The following is a 25,392-nucleotide window of genomic DNA, read 5'->3' as shown; positions in this document are numbered from 1 at the left end:
ATGACAGCAGTTTATTCTGTGAGAAATTGATGACATTTCATTTTTGGATTTTTGCTTTTCTTTCTTTCTGGTATCAAGGTAATAAAGCACTAACTCCATGGGGTGCAGATCCAGCTTCGCTATCTTTAATTATCTAGATAGCAAAAGTCAGCTTATAAAATGGAAGGTCATAGAGTTGTAACGGGAATTGTGAAATACTCAAGGGCTATTGCTTCTTGCATGTAGGAACCAAATCTCTCAGCTGTGTCAGTGGCGGTTATTCAGATGGTTCCTTTCTTCTATGGTCTGTAGTCCACCTGAGGCCAATGTTGCTCTGAAATTGGGTTATCTTTTGGATTTGCTCTTTTCTGCAGACATTAACAGTGACAGCAAGACCTTTTGCTGTGGGACAATAGTGGTAATGACAATTCTACCACTATTTGTTCCTTCCTTTGTTTGTAGCACTAATAAATCTCTGTGAGCGGCTGGAAATGTGTCAGACAAGTTGCTGCTGACTGAAAACCAGAGAAAGGGAGAAAATTAACTGGTGTCTAACTTATAGTCTAGCTGGCTAGAACAGCAATTTAACTTCTTCAGAATATTTAAGTGCTGTTGCATTAGGACCATACTTTCAGACTGTAGCCCATTCTGTGTTATTAGACACCAAAAAAATGTTTAAATAACATTAACTCATCTATCACTGATTATCAGTAACTCAGAAACTATGTCACCATCAGTGGACTATTTCAGAATGTGCCATAAGCTAAAAAATCTTGGCTTTCATCAAGGAATTCCCTGTACCTTTAATAGCAGAATATAGCATGTACCAACATAGAGATGTCTGTCCAAATCCAGCATGTTAAGGCTTGTCACAGCCAGCTTAATGCCCTTTCAATGACATTGTAATTTCTTCAAACAAAAGCCTTTGAAATCTGAACGAAAATATGACTGACATACGGGCTATGTACTGAGTGCATAGGACAGCTTGACCTAATTGTAGTTGTTGCTCAGAAGTTAAACCTTTTCACTTGTATGTTGTTTTCATTTGTATGTTCCTTGTTTAGTGGTGTATTTGTTCTGAAGGTTGTTTCTTTGAAAAATTTAACTTCTTATTTTCCTGAATCTCTAGTTTTTATTTAAACAATAGTCCCTCTATTTTCTTTTCAGAATAAAATTACTGTGCTTCTGGTTAATGATGACCTGAGATGGGCTATAGGTTATACCCTCTCTGTACACATTTGTGCCATGGGAGCAGAGTTCCCAAACAAAGGAAAATAATTCTTTACCCTGAGCAATAAACACCTTGTATTATGCAAACAATACCAATTTAATACAGTGGTTTAGCATCGTGAACATGTATGTTGGATCACTGCACTGGGGTTACAGATTTGAGGATACTGGAAAGCACCTCTGGAGATCATCTAGTCCAACCCTTTACCTAGAGCAGGTTGCTCCGGGCCATGTCTGGTCACGTTTTGAATATTTCCAAAGATGAAGAATCTGCAGCTTCTCTGTGCAGCCGTTCCAGTGTCCTATCCTCATGGTAAAAATGTGTTTTCCTATGTTTAAATGGAATTTCCCGTATCTCAGTTTGTCCTTTCACTGGATACCAGTGCCTATATTTAAGAATGCTGTTTTAAGAAACATACTGCTTTTAATTTCTCTGTACATCAGAACTAAACTTTTAGCTGTTTCCATTAGGATTATTGCATCTTTTAGTAAAATGTCTTTAAGGCAGTAGCTGTGAAAGAAAGGATGTTTCTGGTTTTTCTGCAAGATGCTTCCCACTCCCTGTTTCCAAGTCAGGAAGGTCTGAGGGCTCTAACTTGATGGCACAACCCTGTGCTAGCTTCCTACTGACTCGTGAAGTTGAGCTGAACTCCTATGAAAGACGGACCATGTTCTTAACAAGGTTAGTGAGATTAATTACTTGTATCATTGCAAAAATCATGCTTCTTCCCATTTGTTGTGGTTTAACATCAGCCAGCAACTGAGTACCATGCAGCTGCTCACTCATTTGCCCCCTGCCCCAGTGGGATGGCGAGAATTGGAAAAAAGTTAAAACCCGCGGGTTGAGAGAAGAACAGTTTAATAATTGAAGTAAAATAGAAGAATAACAGTAATAGTAATAATAATAACAACAATTGTAATGAAAAGAGGGGAGAGAGAGAGAGAGGAATAAAACACAAGAAAAACAGGTGGTGCCCAATACAGTTGCTCACCACCCGCTGAGCGATGCCCAGCCAGTCCCCGAGCAGCGATCAGCCCCTCCCGTCCAGCTCCCCCAGTTTATATACTGACCGTGACGGTCTGTCTATGGAATATCCCTTTGGCCAGCTCGGGGCAGCTGTCCTGGCTCTGCTCCCTCCCGGCTCCTTGTGCCCCCCCTCGCTGCCAGAGCGTGGGGAACTGGAAAGCCCTTGGCTTAGGGTGAGCACGACTGAGCAACAACTGAGCCATCCCTGTGTTATCAGCGTGGTTCTCATACTCAGTCCAAAACACAGCACTATACCAGCTATTAGGAAGAAAATTAGCCTAGCCAAAACCAGGGCAGTATCCAACCCTTATTCCATACTATCTACGTCATTGCCAGGTACCACACTTTCTCACCAATACATCCCAATTAACCACCATCATCTCTCCAGTCCTGTGAGGGATATATACACACACACATACATATATACACACACTGTTGTGGTTTAACCCCAGCCAAAGCAAAGCAAGGAATTAATTCCCCACTTCCCACCAGCAGGCAGGTGCTCATCCATCCCCAGGGAAGCAGGGCTCCATCCCGTGTAACAGTTATTTGGGAAGACAAACGCCATCATTCTGAATCTCTCCCCTTTCCTTCTTCTTTCTTCAGCTTTATATGCTCAGCATGACATCATATGGTGTGGAATATCCTTTGGCTATTTGGGGTCAGCTGTCCTGGCTGTGTCCCCTCCCAGTTTCCTGTGCCCCTTCAGCCCTCTCGCTGGCAGGGCCTGAGAAACTGAGTTGTCCTTGACTTAGTATAAACCTCACCAAGCAACAGCCAAAAGTGTCTGTGTGCTGTCAGCATTGTTCTCACACCAAATCTAAAACCCAGCACTGCACCTGTTCCTAAGAAGAAATATCCCAGCTGAAAGCGGGACATACACACAGAGAGATATCATAACTTTATGTTAGTCTATGCCATCCCTATAAAGTGTCCGTTGAGTTCATTTAGTCTGTTATTTCAGGCTCCATCTGTCACGGTGGTCACTCAGGACAGGAGAGCTGGGGTGTGGTGTTGGATTGCTACATGCTGAAGCCAGTTGTGATTCCATCACTGCTGTGCTTCTCCGATTTCATCAAAGTTCATTCTTCATTAAGGTGGGAATCAGAAGGGAGTTGGATTCAGGTCCCCATATCTGGAGTGGCAGAGACAGGTGTCACAAGGTGCCAAGTGCAGTGATGGGCATACAGCCACCATCAAAGTGATAATATATAGTCCTATACAGCAATTAACATCATACAATTCATTGGCTATTCTCACTCAAAATCAAGTCCCCTTGAGGCACATAAAAAATTCCCCATCCTCCCGCATTACTCACCAAGTGCACCCAGGTCCTTGAGCAAAAGCACTCCCTTTTTTTTTTTTTTTTTTTTTTGCCTGAGGCAGGAATAACCCAGACTTTTTCCCCAGCAATTCACATATCCGTGCCTCTAGGGTTGGGGTAGGTTTTGCATATCACACTTCCTCGCACCCTCTCTGTGGTCCCACAGGTAAAACCACGCTGTACCCCATGGTGTGTACCCTCTTTATCCTCTCTCTTGAGCAAAAGGACACTTACTGTTAATAGCTGAGATGTGGTCTGTACAGGATGGGGAGTAAGATCTATGCTTGTCGAGTTGCTGGACCAGTTTCTCCACAGCCAAGATGAGGGAGGAAGAGGTGTTGTCTTCATACTCTCAGAGTTGGCAAACCACTTCATCCACTGTTGCTGCTGCTTCGTCCCTTCCAGCTCATTACTGCCCATGAGTTGGCATATGATGGTGGTGCACACCATAGAAATTTCCGCCACATGGGTCATGTGCATTTGTCTTCATCTGGATCTGTGGGTGGCTGTGTGTTGTTCAGATCATCATAAATCATCTCTAGCACAGCTAATTCCTTCAGGTAGTGGACAGCACTCTCCATGGTGGTTGGCTTGTCTGGGTGACATGTAATGCCTTCCTTGAAGGGATACCTTTCCTTCACTCTTGACAGGAGTCACCTCCAGAGGCTGGGGACTTGTGTCCCTTTTCCAATTGCCTTGGCAATGCCCCCTTACCTAGAAAGTGATCCCAGCAGCGTGGCTTCCATACTTTCTAATTCCAGTCTCCTAGCCCCGTTATCCCAGCTTAAAAGCAGCCAGGTGGTAACGTGCTCACATCGGAAGATGGCTGATATATTTGTGCATATCCTGCAGCTCACTCAGGGATAGGGATCAAGTGGTTACTGCTTCTTCTGCCTCTTCCTCCTGTTCTTGTGGTGGCCCCGCTTCATCCTCTTTTACTAAATCAGCTGTCTTTCATATCCATTTCTTCTGTATAGGGGTGGCTGGTACCAGCATGGATTGGTCCTCTGGCTCACCGATTGCCAGGGTCTGAAATAGCCACAGTGCCTGTTGCAGGGGTTGGAGTAGTCACAGATAGTTGCTTAACCCTAAAAAAGATATGAACCGCTTTCAGCTACGTGCTGGCTCCTAGCAATAGGACCAGGCTGGTTTCAGTATCCCAAGAGTATTAAATTTTTTCAAAAATCTCAAATGCTACTCTTAACTAGCCTGGAGGAGAAGGGGAAGATGTAGAAAGATGTCTCTTCCTTAGGTTGCTTCTCTGAGAAAAGTTAAAAGGTGTAATTATTAATAGTTCCCAATAGATGGCTCCTGAAGTACTGAGGTGACGCCAGCGCTGAGTACACAGACCAGATTAGTTTCACGACCTGTCATAATCACAAAGCAGTATTACAAAGTACAACAGAATGATAACCTTGGCCCAGGACCCAGAGATGATAAACAGCACAACAGGGAAATCATGCTGCAAGGTGTGACTTAAGCACAACAACTCTGAGAGCAAAAAAATCAACGTGACTATTACACCACTACAATGAATGCTTATAACAAAGTTGTTTTAACATGCTCTGGTCAGATCTGTTGTTACCTCAGCACTCTGTGCTCCACGTTGGGTGCCAAAAAGGGCTCTAATGGTTTAACCCCAGCTGACAATCAAGTACCAGGGCTGCTTGCTCTTGCCTGCATGGGTGGGATTGGGGAAAGAATTGGAAAAAGATAAAGCCCATGAAATTAAAACAAAAGAATGAAAACATAAATAACAACTGTAATGAAGGGGGGGGGGGGGGGGGGGAGGGGGGGCGCAGGGACAGAAAGAGAGGAATAAAACCCAAGAAGGACAAGTGGTACCAATACAGTTGCTCACCACCCGCTGAGCAATGCCATCCAGTCCCTGAGCAGCGATCAGCCCCTCCCGCCCAGCTCCCCCAGTTTATATACTGACCGTGACGGTCTGTCTATGGAATATCCCTTTGGCCAGCTCGGGGCAGCTCTCCTGGCTCTGCTCCCTCCCGGCTCCTTGTGCCCCCCCTCGCTGCCAGAGCGTGGGGAACTGGAAAGCCCTTGGCTTAGGGTGAGCACGACTGAGCAACAACTGAGCCATCCCTGTGTTATCAGCGTGGTTCTCATACTCAGTCCAAAACACAGCACTATACCAGCTATTAGGAAGAAAATTAGCCTAGCCAAAACCAGGGCAGTATCCAACCCTTATTCCATACTATCTACGTCATTGCCAGGTACCACACTTTCTCACCAATACATCCCAATTAACCACCATCATCTCTCCAGTCCTGTGAGAGATATATACACACCCCAAGCATTGCAGTAGCTACTGAGAAGAAAATTAACTCTATCACAGCTGAAACCAGGACATCATTGAGCTGGTTTTTCTGTTTTGTGGAGCATATTGGTATCTGTTGAGAAAGTTCTCTTTAAAAATGTGTATTAATGGTTTAGAACAGAAAGTTACAGGACATAGGTAGTTTTTAGCATGTATTATTTGAGAAGAGCAGAAACAGATCGTAATGTAATCATGTGGATGTCCAGTCTCAAGTTAGTGGTTATGCTGATGCTTTGCTGAGCAGCCCTGAACATTTTGTGAGAAGCAGATGAAAAGTAAAAGAGTACTTCGCACAGATGAACATTTCTGGTTTTCTGTAGGAAACCATGCACAGTGTTTCAAATAAAGAGTTGGATAGCAATATTAATGAGAGTATCAATTTTTCAAATTTTCAATTTTGATGTGGTAGATATCTGCAAAAGAAATTGGCTATCCAAATATTTTTTAGCAATGCAAGAAAAGGTAGTCTTTTAATTGACTCCTATACAGCATGTAAGGTTGGTGTTAAACCGTATCTTCTCCACTAAGTTTGCAGATAATAAAACAAGTTCTGGCTGAAGCCAGTGGCAGGTGTAACTCTCTACATCTACCTAAAATTATAGTAATTTGGCTTTTTTTGACATTTTAGCTTTAAAAAATATTTGTAGAAATATTTTTATAAAGAGTAAATTTGTAAATAACCAAGTAAACAAATATTATTTTGGTCTTACGCATAAGCTTAGGAAAAGATTAAGTGATTCATAATCCATCTTTTAAATAGTGTTAACTGAGTAACTTCAGCAAGGAAAAGATCCAAAACCTGTTTTCAGAGTTTTCCAGTTCTGGCAGATTTACAGACCAAGATGCAACATGCTGAAGTTAACATGTGCATGGCAAGAAATGACTAATGGGGAGCCAATATCCTAACGTGATACTCTTTTTGATAATTTTAATGAAATTAATGGGTGGGTTTTGCTGCAAATAGTCTAATTAAGGTAGTTTACAATTACAATGAAGTATAGAAATACAGGCCTGGAATATCAAGTGATAAGATGTGTCCTCCTGCTCTCAGTCTTATCTAGACTATCCCTCCACAGATGATGCTTTGAAAACATTCAGTGATGCAGATTCAGCACTCTACACTAATTAGTCTCTGTCAGTGCTTAATTATTTTTCTTTATTAAAATTCTATTGCTCTGAATTATGCTGGTTTTCTTTTTAATAGGTTGGTCCTTTATATATTAGAAGGCAGATAGCAAATTTCCCACAGTCTTTGCTTTCATAGACTAAAAAAATTAAATTCCCTCAGGTTTCCCTCATGCTTGAGTCCTCATTTCTAAAGCTTGGGTGGTTTGGTGTGTTGTGGGGGTTGTTCTTTGTTGTTGTTGTTTGGTTGGTTGGGTTTTGGTTTTTTTTTTGGGGGGGGGTTACTGTTTCCAATATCTCTTCAGGTAATTTATATATTTCTTAAGCTCTGATTTTCTGGTACAGGTAGTCTATGTAGCAGCGAAAATAAAAATTACTACAGCAAGTGCTTCTTTAATTCATCATCTATCCAGCTGTCTATTCAGGACACTTTATCTGCTGTATTTTAACGTATTTATGCACCCTTTAACATTTTGTTTAAGACTACAAAGTTCATCTTCTAGCCCTGGTGTTTTCCCAATAAATGCTTCCGTAATGGTCTCAAGCATTTGTTCCAAACTGCCTGTTTGGAAGCAGCTGTAATACAGTACTATGGCACGGTTTGCGCCTGCCATTTGACTTCAAGGGCGTTAAGTTTCTCTTCATGATATGATCAGACTGTGATCTCCCATCACTGATAACAGTATGGGTTTAGAGCCAGACAACTGCTCTGATATAAATCCGGTGTGAAGGATACCATCACCAGTGCTTTTGCTCTACTAACTCAGAAAACAGAGATAGACCTGTAACCCCTCCTCACCACGCCGTGCAGACACAACACAGGTTTATGGCTTCCACCTGCACCATATCACAGGTAGGAGACTGGTAATCTTTTAACATACAAATGTAGTAGTTATGTCACCCGTATTTCTGAGGACAAAAGCTGTCTTGTGGGTCTCTTCATAGCTTAATTTACGCTTATCTGAATTACTCTGTGTGCATGTGTGAAAAGATTAGCAAACGGCCGTTCTATTACAGATAATGTCCAGTTCCCCAACTATCAGTCATGAACAGAATGTGTGCTTTAGCAGCAGGGCATAGCGGTTTGCTTAATCTTTTGGATACGAAGGGTAAAAGGTCTTTCTTCTGACCTCTGCTGAGTCTGTGCCTTGCTCATGCACCTTTTCTGCCTCCAGAAAGGTCCATGAATCAATTTTCAGCTGACACTCCCGTGGCACCTTCAGCTTTTGGCTCTGGCAGCGACCACGGCTGGTAGAGCACAGTAGCATAGCAACAGCTTCAAAGTATGGACCCGTATTGTCTAGGAAATTGTTACTGCCCAGTGATTGCAGCAATAGCAAGTACAATGTAAATATGTAGGTCAAACAGAGAAAATTAAACCAGGATTTATTGACTTATGTCTTTTCCTTATATTTTCCATTTTGTGACTCCCTCTTTGATGTTCTGAAAAGAAGACTGTTATTCCAGCTTGGATTATTCTTTTCTTTTGAAACATCTCAGCTCCTACATTTTAGGAGAGGAAAATGTTTGGATATGTGAATTGATTACTTCTTTGCTGGCCCTGAAAACTTACCTGTGTAGCAGTACTGTCAGCTGTTAAATGGTTTCTGTCCAATATAGAGGGATTTGTAGTATTTGTAATTGTTTAATGCAGAAGTACCTAAAAAGCAGCTCTACTGTGGCAGATGTTTTACAAACAAAAAATAATAGATAATCCCTGCAGAGCAACTGGTGATGATATATGTAAATGATTTTGTAATCTGCAAGAGGAAAGCCGCTTTTCTGCTGTGCTTTGTTTTCTTCAGATACCAAGGGTTGGATTTGGCTCACACAATTGAAGCTGTGTCTGCAAGCTATTAGCGACATCTCTGTAGGATGTCTAGGCTATTGTCTGCAGTTGATACCGTGCAGTGGGATGTTAATTCACGTGGGCAAGTGTAGGCATCAGCTGCAGGGTGAGGTTAGTTGTTCAGTAGACTCTATTCATTGTATCAAGTAGGGGCATAATTTGGTTTTCCAGCCATAGGCATCTGGTGCTGTTTTAGACATCTTAAGTCTCCCTTCCTGGCCTCCAGCTGCCTCTGCAGAAGGTCACAGGTCTCCCATAGATTTCATCTATATTTACATATTTTCATATATGTTTACAGATTTCCTCAGCTGTCCAAGGGCCTCTCAAGTGCTGCTGGGTATCTAGATTTAGGCAACTGAATCAAGCTATAAACTTTCACTGAACACAGTGGCATGGTCACTTGAAGTTGAATAAACTGAATGCCACCAGTGACAGCTTAAATACAAAGCTTGTATTGCTAGATTCAACTGAAAGTTAATTCTGGTAATGGACATCTGGAAACAAACTTCAGACTGATTTTTTTTCAAGCTATTTAATTTTCCTTTTCCACTTTCAGTGGCCACACTCAGCAACAATTGAAATGCAGTAGCGAATGAATGCAGCAAGATTGGACTGCTTGGTTGTTCACTGAACAGTATAACTTAGATAAAATAAACTGATGCATTTTATTATCTTTCCAAGACTGAGAACCAGTGCTCTTTCTTTAACTTCAGTCAACCTTTATCCTTTTTTTAACAGCAATCCCCGTATATGTTTCTTTCAACTGTATTTGTTTTATAGTTACTTCTTATTTTAGACAGCACAGTAGAATACAAAAGCTAGCTGAATTTACTAGATATGAATTATTCCTAGGTACCATTTCAAACACAGCTTAAGATTTTAATTGTGAAAATAAAATTTCCTTTATTTTCCACTGTTCTGCAACTGTATTAAGTGGTCCATTTAGAAGTATTTTCAGTGTCCTCTCATACACTGTGATTGTGGCTGGAAAGGAAAACCTGAATATTTTTCTGTGTCAGTGGCAATTTTTTAAATATTTACAGGTGCTTAATGGTGAATGGTACGAACATTCTGTGGAAACTACATTCTGTGGAAAAAAGAAAAAAAAATGAGGCATCATGTTACTCTAAAATGAGTCATTGATTTTTTTCCGCAGGTGTGATTTTTCTATTTAGATCTCTAGGTGATCCTTTTCATATCAATTAATAATACAATTATGATTGATGTTTTACTGTTAATACATCTCTGATATTGTTGTAAGACATCAGTGACCTTCATGAATTTGTAATTATACAATTAGGAATAGATGAGAAGTGAATTGGTTAGCGCAGAGCTCTGGTTTTGGTACAGGCAAGCAGTATTTGAAACCAGGATTTTGATTCACATGTTAATTGATTTTCTGTTGCAGCCTCCATGCAGTCACCTCAAAGCAGTCTACAAGTGTTACTGAAGTAAAACTTGAGAATACATCTCCCGAGATAAAAACAGTATTGTGCTGCTTGTATGTCTGTAAAAAATGAGGCACAGGAAGGTAAAAATCTGTACACTCACTGAGATGATTTTTGGGGGGTTCCTGGTAATCTGAAAAAAGTTCATGGGACTGGAGGTGACCTTTTGGGACATGAAATAGAGTCCTTTTACGTCACAGACAGCCTCATCATATAATACATAATTCATAAACTGATCAAGGTCTATCTAAAAAATAAGTGGCCATTATTATAATTTTGGAAATCTGTTCCAGAACATCATTGCTCTGCTGATTTGACACCTTGCTCTAATTTCCAATTGACACTTTTTCATGTGCAGGCAATACATCCTTGTTCTTGTGCCAGCATGGTCCATCAGCATTCATTCTTTCATTTAGCACTTTTAAAAATCAGTTTAGGCTTAGATATCCCAAGATGTTTTTGGGCTTAACCAGCCAATCCTTTTTGTCTCCATTTCTGCTACTTGTCATAGTAATCCTCTTCTGCACAAATCTTCTTTCCACAAAGGTGCCTTTTTTCCACAGCTACATCCTGTCTCAGGCTGCATCTACATTTATAGCTAGACTAAACAAGCAGCAAAAAAGATTCTTTTAAAAACTTCCTTGTTTAAGATAGCTACATTTGTTTCATTAAGTACATCATTCTATTTGAGGTGAAATGTCCTGAGATAAATAGATATTAGAGTCAGTCAGAAAAAGCTTCATTAATTTCATTGTTCCTCTCAGTTTTTCTCTTATCCTGACACCTGTTTTCCTTTTCAGCAACAAGAATGTTTTTCTAACAACATTGTAATGTCTCCTAGTCTGCCTGCAGAGCACCAGTGAGACAGAATTTCCATGGTCCTGTTGGCCTTAAGAGTGCTCACAGGTACCGGTCGTGAATTTGAAGTTCAACAGCTTCAGAGGGCTTCTCTGAATCTGTGACTGACATTTAGGTGAGGCTGTTCACTTGTCTGTTACTGCTTTTTGGGAAATCTTAGCATCTGAAGCTCCACACTGTATCCCTGTAGCTTGAGGACTGGCTGAGAAGCAAATGGAAGGAGTGGAAGCTTTGCATCGGAATAGATAGGTATTTAATCTCTCTTCCGACCTCTGCTCACATCTATTTGTACTGGTTTTGGATTTATTTTAAAATGTATCTGATTAAAAATCTGGCCAGCGGAAGGGTTTTATATACTTGCCCCACATCTATACTTGCTGCAGAAGTATAGTGCATCCTTGTCTCTAATACTGGTACTTTGGTGGCCCCTTGTTGTGAGAGGGTCTCTGTTAGCCAGAAATGGCACGTGAGTGGTCAGGGAGGTGTCTGTGTAATACTGAGAAGTCCTCATTAAACAGGAAAACCAGGAGAAAGAATTTAAATAGTTTCTTATTTTTAACGTTATTAGAAATCCTTCCTAATTTTTCTATGTATATTTTTATATTTTATTTAATATTTAAATTTATTTTTATATAATATTTATATTAAATCTTAACATTATCTATAATTTGTCTATTAGCTAGGAAATTTCCAGATAAGCACTGGAGAAAATAATTCAAGAATCCTGATTTTTATAGAGCAGACTTATTGTTCTAACAGGTTTTGGTTTTTTGGGGTTTTTTTTTCAATATCACACTGATTCAGGCATGGGAGGTTACCTTTCTTGTACATATCATGGGCTTTTCCACAGGCCATCAAGAAGGCCTATTAAGAATGAAGGCTACACTCATATCCCAGTTGTTTAAAAAACAAATTATCCAAGGGCTCAGCACTGCAGCATGCTGAATGCTCTGATGCTTATCCATAAAATGTATAAATCACATGCCTAATGTTGTAGCATATAAGAACTTTAATTCACATTTTTCTCAATCATTTTAAATTAATAAAATTATGTTTGTATTTAAATACTTCAGTGCTTTGGGAAAAGGAAGAACAGAAAGCAGGACTTTTTTTTATAAGCTGATGAACCTTTAAAGAAGGGTCATAGTGTTTAAGTTCAGGGAAGCTCAATGGACAACACTAAAATGCCCATCCTTTGCTTTATGAAGATAGAGAACTAATTTAAAATGTTATCATATAGGGAAATCATGGATAAATTTAGACATGAGGTATGAAACTATAAGAAATTACTTAGTTTGTCTCATGATTGCTAGCCCTTGTTCTTGTGGGGGACTTCAACCTGCCGGATGGCCGCTGGAAATACACCCCAGCGAAGAGGGAACAGTGCGGGAGGTTCCCGGAGCAGGCGGAGGATAACGGCCTGACCCAGCTGGTCAGCGAGCCGGCCGGGGGAGATGCCCCACGGAGCCTGCCATGGGCAAACAGGGACGGACTGGTGGGTGATGTGGGGGTTGGAGGGCGTCTGTGGCACAGCGATCGCCGGGTGACAGGAGTTGTCATTTCTCAGAGCAGTGAGGAGGGGGCTCAGCAGAACGGCTGCCCTGTGCTGCCGGGGGCCGACGCCGGCCCGTGCAGGGGCCGGGTGACAGAGCCCCTGGGGAGGCAGCCCTGCAGGGCCCAGGGCTCCAGGCAGGCCGGGCGTTCCTCAGGGAGGAATTCTGAACGGCGGTGGGGGAGGAGGAGGCCTGGCTGAGCAGGGAGCTGGGGCTGGAACTGGGGAAAGGGAGAGTTTCCACCGCTGGAGGAGGGGGCAGGCAGCTCTGGGGGGGCGCAGGGTGCTGTGAGGCTGTGCAGGGTGCGGGTCGGAGAGGTGAAAGCCCAGCAGAGCTCGGGCTGGCCACTGCCGTAAAGGATGTACAAAAAATGTTTTTACAAATCATTAGAAACAAAAGGAAGGCCAAGGATAATCTATATCCTTTATTGGATGTGGTGAGAAACATTGCCGAAAAGGCTGAGGTGCTTAGTGCTTTCTTTGCCTCAGTCTTTAATAGCAAGACCAGCTTTCCTCAGGGCACCCACAGCTGGAAGATAGAGATGAGGAGGAACAGAAGCAAGTCCCCACTGTCTGGGAGGAAACAGTTAGTGACCTGCTGCTCCACTTAGATGTGCACAAGTCTATGGGGCCAGATGGGATTCATCTGAGGGTACTGAAGGAGCTGGCGGAGGAGCTCACCAAGCCGCTCTCCATCTTCTATCAACTGTCTTGGCAAACTGGCAGATGCCAGCAGACTGAAGGTTAGCCAATGTGACACTTATCTACAAGAAAGGCCAGATGGAGGATCTGGGGAACTACAGGCCTGTCAGCCTGACCTTGGTGCCAAGGAAGGTTGTAGAGCAGCTCATCCTGAGTGCCATCACACAGCATGTACAGGACAACCAGGGGATCAGGCCCAGCCAGCATGGGGTTATGACAGGCAGGTCCCACTTGACAAACCTGATCTCCTTCTATGACAAGATGATCTGCCTAGTGGATGAGCGAAAGGCTGTGGCTGTTGTCTACCTGGAGGTTATTAAAGCCTTTGACACTGTCTCCCACAGCATCTCCTGGAGAGACTGGCTGCTCATGGCTCAGGTGGGTACACCCTATGCTGAGTTAAAAGCTGGCTGGATGGCTGAGCCGAAAGAGAGGTGGTGGATGGAGCTACATCCAGCTGGCGGCCAGTCACAAGCGGTGTTCCCCAGGGCTCAGCACTGGGGACCGCCAGATAGAATACAGCCTATATATCTCATTATTAAACCCCGATTGCCCATGCTTTAACTATGGACTTTCACTATGGGTTTGTTAAATTCCGTGATATATTACCTGCTATAGTAAAACTCAATACCAACTTAAGTAGGGATTTTGCTATTGGCTTTGCTATCGGTGGAGAAGATGGGAGGACAGTTGGGAGGAATGAAGCAGAACACTGGCAAGCCAGGGTGTGATGTGCAGCATGAGGACAAATGTTGCTGCTTGATTGTGTCGTTACGGGTCTTTATTTACCAAGGGAAGGAAAGGAGTGCTGCACAACAAGGACAAAATAAAATCATTCTGAGGCAGAAGGATGCTGCAGCCACTGAGACAATTGCTAAGCATGATTACTTAAATCCCTAGGAAATACATCTGTAATATGTACCTGAACATAACACAGCTTTGATTCAGACTCCATATCTTTATTGATGATCTGGATGAGGGGACTGAGTGCACCCTCAGTCAGTTTGCAGATGACACCAAGTTGGGGTGGTGGTGTTGGTCTGGTTGCATGTAGGAAGGCTGTGGAGGGAGGTCTGGGAAGGCTGGACTGATGGACCAAGGCCAACTGTATGAGGTTCGACCAGGCTCAGTGCCGGGTCCTGCCCCTGGGTCACAGCAACCCCAGGCAGCGCTACAGGCTGGGGGCAGGGGGCTGGGAAGGTGCCTGGTGGGAAAGGGCCTGGGGGTGCTGGTCAGCAGCCGGCTGGGCATGAGCCAGCTGTGTGCCCAGGTGGCCCAGGTGGCCATCAGCATCCTGGCTGGTATGCGAAAGAGTGTGGCCATCAGGAGCAGGGCAGTGCCCGTCCCCCTGCGCTGGGCACCGGTGAGGCCGCCCCTGGACCCCTGTGTTCAGCTTTGGGCCCCTCACTGCAGGGGGACGTGGAGGGGCTGGAGCGTGTCCAGAGCCGGGCAGGGGGCTGGGGCACAGGGCTGATGAGGAGCGGCTGAGGGACCTGGGGGGGTTCAGCCTGGGGAAGAAGGGGGTTCAGGGGGGACCTTATCACTCTCTACAGCTGCCTGAGAGGGGATTGTAGGCTGGTGGGGGGTTGGTTTCTTCTCCCAGATAACAAGTGACAGGACAAGAAGAAATGGCCTCAAGTTATGCCAGGGGAGGTTTAGATTGGATATGAGGAAAAATTTCTTCATGGAAAGAGTTGTCAAGCACTGGAACGGGCTGCCCATGGAGGTGGTGGAATCACCATCCCTGGAGGTGTTTAAAAAATGCATAGAAGCGGTGCTTAGAGGCATGGCTTAGTGGTGACTTTGCAGTCCTGGGTTAACGGTTGAACTTCATGATCTCAGAAGTGTTTTCCAACCTAAATGATTCTATCCTATAAACCAGTTGCTATATTTTAATTTCATTATCTAATGTTTCAGTCTCATTGTTTGTCATTTTGGGGACTAAAGAGAACTCAACTTGTCAGTTCACATGACTATGATGAAGGGCTATAGGGCAAGTATTTTTAATCAAGTGATTCATTGTGGATCATGGTTAATATGCTGTCTGCTCAGTGGGCCTTGATGAGATTTCAGGGAGATTTCTAAGCAGTAGCACACTGTAGGCCAAAACGTAGTAGGCTGAAAGCGTAAGCCATGCTTAAATTAATAGTATTTCTCTGATTCAGTACAGACAGGGTATTACTCAAGTTATTTTGATGCATTGTCTGTACATGTAGTTTGAAGGTTGTTTGGGTTTGGGGATTCATCTGCGTAAAATTTATGAAGTCTGTTTTAATGATTGAACTTGAACGTTGGTCTCAGTTGCTTGGTTTTTTGTTTCTGTGGTGGAATAAAAGCTGAATATGGAGAAGAAGTAATTCTTACTTTGGCTAGAAAGGGAAGTTCAAAAACCTCAGAGACAATCTATTTGAATTAAACACCCCAGGACCCAACATAGATTATCTTGAGGAATTCATGCAGTCTAAATTTCTTGGAGGTCAGTCTTGGAGGTTGTAGATCAACTAATGGTGAACTCTGGTCACCTGATAAATCTGACCAGGCACCATCTGAGAAAGAGCAGCTTTCTCAGCTGGGAAAGTGATTCAGCTGCTGTAAGGTGTAAGACGTCTGATCTGGTGAAAAGCAACAGCTGGAGGCAGGATACCCCAGGGCATCTAATGTTGCTCTGGAGATCTATGAACAGTGTAACCCCACTATCAATTTCTCAAAGCCTAAAGTTGCTACAAGGTCATATTTCTGTGAAAAGACACTAAATGAATATGGTGAACAAAGATCCAGTATCAAAAGTTTCTTATACATCATGTAGCCTCTTTTGAAGAGGCACCAGTCTTCCTTTTCTTTGGTGAGCACATGGATTTGTAAATAATCAGCAGTAAGTGGTTTCCAGTTACATAGTGCATAGTTACAAGGTGACATAAAAAACCCACCTTTGTAAAAACCACATAGACTGTTTTATATGTATCTCATACTGCAGGATTGCATACTTATGAGGCGCCTCAAATTTACTTATTTTCACCAAATGTAGGCAGAGTGCTTATCTGTTGAATCAGTAACTTCATCGTGGTCCTAACTGTTCACGTACTTTGGTGTGCTGGCAGCTTGCCATGCGTTAATGAACCCATTTAATGAACAGCAGAAGTTTAAAGCAGCAAATTCACAGTCAGATGGCTCCTCCCTGTGAGATTGCAGAGAATGAAGTTTGGACAGAGCGGAGTTTCTTGCAGTCATCGGGCGCTGATTGGCCCTGCACACCGCTGCTGATAACAGCTAAAAATAGCCCTGGTATATAAGCCCAGCAAGCAGCACAGCTGCCCTGGCATTACCTCCACAACTGCCAGCGAGGGAGGAGACCATGTTCTCCAAGTCCCTGCAAATATGTGACCAAAGAACATTCTGCTTCTTAATTCCACTTAACAATTAACTTGTCAAGTAAAGACACGCACTGGACTGTGTGACTCATGAGGGAAGTAACCAAACTCTACTTAATAAAAACCACACACACATGCAAAAAGACACAAACTGAAGGCCAGATTTTCTGAGCAGGTTTTCTGAGCAGAGTGTGACAGGTGGGCTGGTGGAATGTTTTTGGGAGTGTGCCTGCAACATATCTGTGGTTTTGTGTACAGTGATGTTGTACTCGTATATATACTCAGGTAATCACCTGTATGGGGAGCATACTCTGCGACGATGGAGTTCTGAACACTTGGAAAAAACAAACGTGTTTTTCTTTGACAATGTTTTGGCTCGGCTGGCATTGAGGAGTTCAGGAGTCTATTCTCAGCCTTGCTGTTGATCCTGAGGAAATCGGGTCACTTCCTTGCATTTCTGTTCCTTTTCGAGTTTTGCCTGTCTTCCTCTGTTTTAAACTGTGGACTTTGGCAGAACAATGACTTCAGTGGTTGACTGCATTGCCAGATAAACCTTTGGGTGCCTGAAGTGCCTTGGATGAATAAAGAAGGTAGACACCTGTGTTGAAGAGCTCCCCTTTTAAGGTCTGGCAAAAGTTACATTGAACTGAAGACAAGGTATAAGCAAGGAAAGCATTAGAAAGTCTTAAAAATAGGTGGCAGTATCAGCCCTATTTATAGTAACCTATTCCCTCATCTACTAATTCCAGTTGCTCTGAGTTGTCCTCTTTGATTTTATGAAGCTTTGCTTCATAATTTATGAAATTTGCATGAGTGGATTCCTTTTCATTTTAGTTACACTATTTTAATTTTCTTTTGCTTTATAATAATACACTGCAAAGTTTATAATATCTTGCAAGACTGACAGATGACTTGGCTAATTTGCCTTCCATTTTGGTTTTATGTACTTGATTTTCTGAAAAGGTCACTTACAGCTGCCTAGCCATTTTCCCTTTCAGAAGAACGCTTGATTACCTTTTAATTTATTATTTTACTTGAGAGATCTCTGATGGCAAATGAGATAATTGCAGAGGATGTTGGTTTGGTAGTTCTGCAGACGGAAGTCTTTTTCTGGTCAGGAGACCCAGCATGAGCAGAGGTGTAGAAACTCCCACACAGTGGCTTCCACCTGGTCAAGATACAGAGCTGAGAGGCGTCAGTCCTTACAGCGCACCTAACTTCACCCTTCTGAGCTCTTTGCCTTTCCTCTCGGGAAGTCAATTTTCTATGTTAATGTGTAGCTAAGAGATAACCTGAGAGTCTCTTATTGGTGCCATCCTCAGCAGGGTATTTAGGCTTTCACTCAACATCATGAGATACCGTTATATGTACTTATTAATTAGTCTGGCATCAGCTCTCACTTGCTGCTTGGCTAGGAATGGGTAGAAATTGCTAATAATGAGTAAAAGGCTCCATATCTCATTAGCATTTTTCTAACTGATGTAGGCCTTCCAGGAAAAGTCCATTTCTTACAAAATTGTGTCATAGTTGTCTCCAAGGTCAGAGCAGCAAGAACGCAAAGATGTCTCTGGGCTTTTACACTTCAGTGATCTATGAGGTTGCTTCTAGGTATTGCGGCCAGTGACCAAGGGCCCACACCTTCCTTACGAAAGTGATACCTGCTACATACTCTGTGAAAATTTTGTGATTTCAGGAAAAGATGAAAACTTTTTGGAAAATCTTCCATTTAGGAGGAAAAAAATCTTACATCTTTCTAGTTAGACTGCCTAGTATTCCCAATTCAGACAAACTTAAAGAAGACCCTCAGACTAAAGAAGACCTTCAGACTGATCAGAGCTACATTTCACACTAAGATTTATTTTCAGTCTCAAGCTAAGCTCTTCTTTCAGCAGTGCCACCACTGTCTTTCACTTCAGGGTGGGGAACGTGGTCTCTGAAATCCTAATAACCTGTGCGTGGTGATCACCAGCAAAAATCTACTAACGTGAAATTGTAGTTGCAGAAGAAGGTTCACATCTGTGCTTAACTAACCATACTACTTTGATTGATCCTGGTTGTCTGCATTAACTCTGCAGTGAAAAGGGTCATCAAGTAAAGAAAAACTAAAATGAGATATCACCAAGTCAACATCAGGTGCTTGAAGAGGTTGAACTCTTATGTTGAAGAAGGAAGGAAAAAAACCCCAAACAACTCACTATTCATTTAATAACAGCTCAAGGTGATGCACTAAGGAAAGTGAGCTTGTTCACTGGCAAACTTTGTGGAAACTTTATCACAGAAGTACCAAAAGGTGAAATGAAAAATGTATGAGGGCAATTTTCTAAGGAGAGTGGAAGAGTTCTACAGTTCGCTGTAAAGCTCAAGGTCAGCCAGCTGCATTAACCCAGGTGTACAGCACTGCCATTGATGATGTACGCAGAGGTTAAACTTTGCTGCCTTAGAGAGAGATGTAAAGATCCTGATCTCTGCTATTTCACACTGAACAAGCATGGGTTTTTCAGGGAGCCAAAAGCCAGAGGTCCTTAAGCCAAACAGTAGGTACACCACAGAGGATCCAGTAATCCACTCTGCAGATCTGTGCGTGTGACCTGCTGCGCAGGTGGTTCATGGCTTCATGTGGCACAGCTAAATGTCACTGATGCCAGCATCTGAACCCATGGGAACTAGTCTGAGTCACAAGTAATTTCAAACTGAGTTGTTGAAGGCTTCATCTTTTAGAAATAATGTGCCTCAAAATATAGAAAGTAATTTCTGCTTTCAGCCAAATTGTTTGCTAAACAACAGAGTGAAACACAAATGTATCCAATGAAATCAGCAGCAATCATGCACTCTTTGGGCCTTACTTACTGAGGAGAATTGAAACTAGCCTGAGATCCACAGGAGTTGTACATGCCATTTTGAACACTACCTGTAAATAGTAATTCACAAATTGGGATTGGAGTAGCGTGTTATGCGCTGGCCTGTTGCTTGGGGAATTTAATCCTAGTTTGCATGTACATGCTTCAAGTCCTAATTTAGATTTAATTTATGACAAGAAGCATACTAAGAAATGAACAGAAATAACCTAAATAGGAACTTGCACTAAGAACACTTGTAAGTTAAAACAAAAGGCATGCATTACTTACTCCATTGCAGATTTCTAAGTAAAGTCATGTAATTTTAGTTCTATGACAGTTGTGAGTCGACAATAACAGGGACATCACACTCACCTGGTGTTGCTTTTCTGCATCATGCTTTAACATTATGGAGAATTTATTTTGAAAAGAAAGGGCTGAGGGTATCTACATTCCTCCTTTCATCAGCTACGTTATCCGTATAGCGCACAGGTTGGGACAATCTGTAATGCTCTCTATTGTATCCCCTACAGTACCACTTTCCAGAGCAGTCTCAGTCCTGTTAGGAAGTATCTTTTGTTTTTAATTGAAATGACAGTTTTGGAATGATAGTAAAATAAATAAACTACTGCCCTCTAGAAGCCTCTCTACTGAATGCAGCATTAGGAGATGATTTTGTACCTTTTAAGTGCCACTTCCTTATGAATGGGTAGCTGTGACTGTCTCAGCATGAGTGCTGAGATAATTATCCATAATGAAATTCCTCTTCACACTGAATGGCAGTGAGTTTTTCTGTTGAAGGTGTTAATGATTATTAATGTTACAGCAAAGTTTGATCCATGTGTATACTGTATCCATGTGAAAACATGATTATATATAAAATCTATATAAAATATACATAAAATAATATATATTATATATAATTATATATCAAAATAATGTCATGCTTTTGGACTAGAACTTACTTTGCAAATCTCCTGTCTGAGCTGATTCTAGTGATCTTCCCTTCTGTTAACAGCTCAGTTTCATCCAGAGACCTTTAGAGCTAAAATAATGCATTTTCACAATAAGGTAAAGGAGAGCTTGATATTATGTCTGTGTTGGATTCATAATGTCTGGAGGCTGAATACAGAGTGGGCTGTCATAAATTTGCCACTTAATGAATGCAAAGTTTTCCGGCCTAGGTTTTGCCATCCCATCCCATTTCTCTGGACATTCAGGTCGTATACCTGTTGTATCACTTCTTGTCTTTTGTTCCATGCACTTGAGTGTGAGACATTTTCTAAGAAGGAAAAAAATCACAGTTCTGCCATCAAACCAACATGTTCTGAGGCATTGTTGAGGAAAAATATCTGCTCACGCAACCTCAGCATGAGGCTGATGAGAATAGCTTTGTACATCCTTGCATGTTTTGTACATTTGGGGAGGGAAACATGCAGTTTGACCCCAAATATCTGAGACAAATGCCTTTTTATTTTTCTGAAGATCAAACAAAACTTGGTAGTGATGCGTTGTAATTCAAAAGGAAATGAAAATTAGTGGGTTGATTCCTTGCATTGGTGAACTTGTTAAATAAGTAGCATATTGAAGCTACTAGATTGCAAAAAATGCAGTTGCAAATTACCAGTAGTTCAGAACTGTCCCCAGAAGATATATTTTCATAACCCATTCAAACACGCTGGTTTAGTACCTGGTTGCTGCTTAGTTGTGTTTTATTAGGCAACTAAGCAGTTAAATAATCCCAGGTAAAATCATAGCCCCAAATAACATTTACTGCAGCCACACCAAGATTTTACTTCTTTTCATCCATAATGGAAGTTTATTCCCAACATGAATACTGTTACCTGGGTCATATAAAGCTTGTTGTGCCCTGCTCTCACAGAGTGAGCTGGGTGGCAGCACCAAGTGAGCACCAGGGGACGGATGGGCTGCATACCCTGATCCTTCTTGGTAACTTAGCAGTCTGCTGTAGAACTCCATGATAGAATTACATTCTGGATGCTTGGCCTCTGATTCACCCCCTCGGGACAAATCTTTGCTGGAACTGAAGCTTGGATCAGGCTTGTGAAAGCTGATAGTGTGTCAGAGTTCACCTACAATAGAGGTCTTATGTGGAGATGTGGCAGTCCCTTTTCTGAAGCTGTCCTCTTCTTTTATTAATGGGATGACGTGCTCATATTCATTTATATATCTCATAAACCTCAAACTATAATGACTTGGCTTATGAAGAGTTCATAATTCAGCGTCTAAGGTTCTTGTACGTAACTCAAAGCCTCTGCTACTTCTGACTTGTGAGAAAATGATAGGCCAAACTAAGTGACTCATTCTTTGCAGTAAAATGAGAGTGTACTAATTATTTATCAGTATCTTACCCTTAATTTGGCTGAAGAAGGAGCTAATTTCATAACACAAAGCAGAGCTGTGTAGGCAATAAACCCCATTATAGTCAAAGAGCTTCCACCCAGATGTAAGTGATAAGTCTGTTTTATATGACAGCAAAGCAGTAAATGCATGAATAGATTCCTGAAGTAGTGCATATGTTGCCTCCTACAACGTTTATCTTAAATCCAGCTTTCAGAATCTATTTAGAAAAACATATTTATATGAACAAGGACTCTGGTTTGCATGTTCTCTTCTGGGGGTTCTACAGGGAGATTTTTGAAAATCAATTTTTTGGGGGGGTGGGCTGGGTTATTCTCTCTGTGGATACCTAAAAGCACAGCTGGAATACCAGATGTGTGGTATTCACACTTCAGCTTCTGTAGCCTTGTGAGCACCTTGTATGAATCCTGGGGCAGGGAAGGAGTGCAAGGTGGTGCCTCATGGGTAAAAGCAGATGGAGAAGGGACCTTCCAGGGGCACTGCTGCCCAGGAGCATCTTGACCCAGATGGGGTCCAGCTCATTCCTGCAGTAGTTCCTGCATCTGGTTTGGGATGGACATGGCTTCAGGGCATCTTAGCTCCCTTTCTCTGTATTGCACAGCTTCCCTTCTGCTGTGCTGAGCCTCGGCACAATAATCATCATCTTGCGAACTAATTATAATACACCACTAAACCCAGACAGTTGGGAAGGAAGGATTTAAATGTTTTGACATGTTGAGTCTCTACTGAAATCGCTGCGTCTAGAGTTTAACTCTCAGAAAAGCAAGGCATGCACAACTGCTGAAGTTGGAGACACACGTGCATAGAAATTAGGCACTAAAGCCACAGATTTCTTTTGACTTAATAATTACAGCAGGATTTGTCTGACCATTATAACGTCTTTATCTGAGCTTGTTATCCTGGGCTTCTTTTATTACCAGTGGAAAAAAGTAGTCACTTCTAGGGCACATTTTTTCATTTGAAAACAGACATCTAAATAGGTCACATACATCACATCTTGTAAGTGCCGATGTCTTGAATGCTGATTTTCTTTAAACATTTTGGTTTAGCACTGGTGGTATTACCTCCTTACTGTTCTCATAGCTGGCAGTATTTTCTCTTCCAGAGCTGATATATATGTTCCTGTGATATAAATTTTTCAAAGCACTTGCCTATGTCAAAACTGTTTTCAATGAGGCTACAGGTAACCTCACTCAAGATGACCCATTTCCCGTTGTTTCCAGGAGCCCTCATTAAAGGGAAATTATGTTGTCACATGAGGTGCTAAGGCAAAACAAATTTTCAGCAAAACCAAAAGCTTATAATTCTATAGGTGATAACACATTATTTAGGGATGCATTTTAGAGATACAATGACTACACTTATGCTTTTGGCAGACTTTTGTAACTGTAATATATAATTACAATGCAATGATTCTTTCTGCCACATATAAGTACACTTAGCCCATGTCCTTGGAAGTTTGCCGGTAGGCCTAAGAATAATTATACTATAAATGTTTGGTGAATAATATGCCGAATCCAAAAATTACATGTAAAAATTCGAAATCAAAGGAGTAATAACACTTAATTCTCTTATAGTTAACCTTCCAGTCATTTGAATGAGTGCTAATTAGATCTAAAAACCACAACCACACTTCTACACTAATTATAATGTTGATTATGTTGTAATTACAGTTGCAAGAGGATAATGAGATTTACTTGTTAACCATTTCAGTGCTTCATGGAGTGCATATGAAGCAGCTGTTGTGGGGAATTCCTGTAGAGCTTACCCAAAGACGCGGAGGTGTTGGCTGCTGCTGCTCTGGACCTGTGTCAAACGCCTAGGGGTCACGGGAGGGAACTGGAGATCATCATGAGAGCACACAGTTAAGAGCACTTTCAGGAAAGACAAGTGTTTGATCCTGTCAATATCATACCCCAAAGGCCTCCCTCTGTCAAAAGGGGAAGGTAAAACGGCTCGTGCCTGGCAGTGCGGGCTGCCGAGAGCCTGTGAGCCAGAGCTGTGGCCGCCCCGAAAGGGGAGCAGAGGGTGAGGGGGCAGAGGCACAGGAAGGGACTTCCCAAGGGCAGGAGGGCACAAAGTCCCCCCAGACAATGATGGCAATGAGGAGGAGGTCGCTCCAAACCCCTTGGCGTTCATCTGCTCTCCTCTCCAGTGTCAGCCTTCCTTTCTCCATGCCTTTTGGCTGTGTCAGGCCTTTCCGTGTGCCACCTCTCGCTTAGGGTCCTGGCGTGGTGACCTCTGAGTCATGCAAGGAATGCAAGGCAAAGGAAGGGAGTGTAAATGACAACAGTATGTCAATAGCAGGCTGAGGCCCTCAGAAGGTTTCTTCCATACTCGACCCCAGCATATCATCACTCTCCTGTCTCCCCTCTACAACCAGCACCCTGAGGGATACGCTGAGAGATAGTTAGGGCACCCAAATATTTTATTTTCCCAGGGCCCCGAGGCTCTTTGCTCTCCTGCATAGCGCCATCTCCTTCCTCTGCTCCTGACTCCATTGGGAGTGGTGGCACCACAGGTGCTTTTCTCACCTTAGAGTATTCAGTTTTGGCTTCTGTACCGCTTCGTGCCACACACCCAGGGGTTTTCGCAGAGGCAGAGCTCTGCTTTGCTGCACTTCATGCACCGACCCAACAGCCAATGTGCAGGGTAAGGAAATTAGGCTCTTTTCTCCTTACCTTTCTTAGCAGTTATTAGGATTTTGAACAGCTAGAAGCAGGACAAACACCCTTCAGAAAAGAAGGAAAAAACATCCCTGTTCCTGAAAGCAATGAACCCAGCCTGCTGTAGACCTTCCCTCCTCCCCTGTCGCTGGTGCTCCCAGCTGTAGAATAAGGGAGGGAACAGAAATGCTGAAAACAGGGGAAGAGCAGAATTATTTGCTCAGAGACTGATCCTGCCGTAGGTACCAGGAGCTTGTCTCCTCCCCTGTGAGTTAACCCCACCCTCTTTTTTTATACTCTGGGCTATTTTGGGCAGGCAGTGAGAACTGCAGCTCTGACAGATGAGGATACTGTACCAGAGCACAGCAGCACTTGTTGCTCTGAAGAACCACAAACCGTAACAGGGACTGCTTCTCTCTCTGCTGCCTGCCTTTTTTTTTTTTTTTTTTTTGTTGTTGTTGTTGTTATTATTTATTTATTAACCTGCAAACTTGTTTTCTTTGCTGGTTTTGAGCTTTATCATTACAAATGATGTTTTAAGTGCTTTGTCAGAGCTGTTTGGAAGGGAAACCCACCCACTGTGCAGTTGAAAGCTCCTTTTGCCACTTACTAGCAGGAGATCAGCTGGTAGCCTTGGGGGTGGAAAATGACAGACTCTGTTGCTGCTAATGGGGAAGGAAGGGACCCTGAAATTGAGCTCTTTGTGAAGGTAA

General features: G+C 42.5%; 1 protein-coding gene across 1 annotated transcript in view; it reads left to right on the top strand.

The window, feature by feature from the left end:
* The first annotated feature begins 6,290 nt into the window (after nucleotides 1–6,290).
* CLIC5 (chloride intracellular channel 5) overlaps nucleotides 6,291–25,392 on the top strand; it is a 79,274-nt gene continuing 60,172 nt past the window's right edge. Inside the window, exon 1 of the mRNA XM_080388559.1 lies at nucleotides 6,291–25,388. Coding sequence (XP_080244685.1) covers nucleotides 25,326–25,388 — 63 coding nt within the window. The 5' untranslated portion in view covers nucleotides 6,291–25,325. The remainder of the gene's footprint in view (nucleotides 25,389–25,392) is intronic.

This window comes from Falco punctatus, assembly GCF_963210335.1.
Source record: "Falco punctatus genome assembly, chromosome: 5".
In the NCBI taxonomy this organism is placed as follows: domain Eukaryota; kingdom Metazoa; phylum Chordata; class Aves; order Falconiformes; family Falconidae; genus Falco; species Falco punctatus.
Note: the sequence above shows the minus strand (reverse complement) of the source record. Positions and strands in the feature narration are given on the sequence as shown.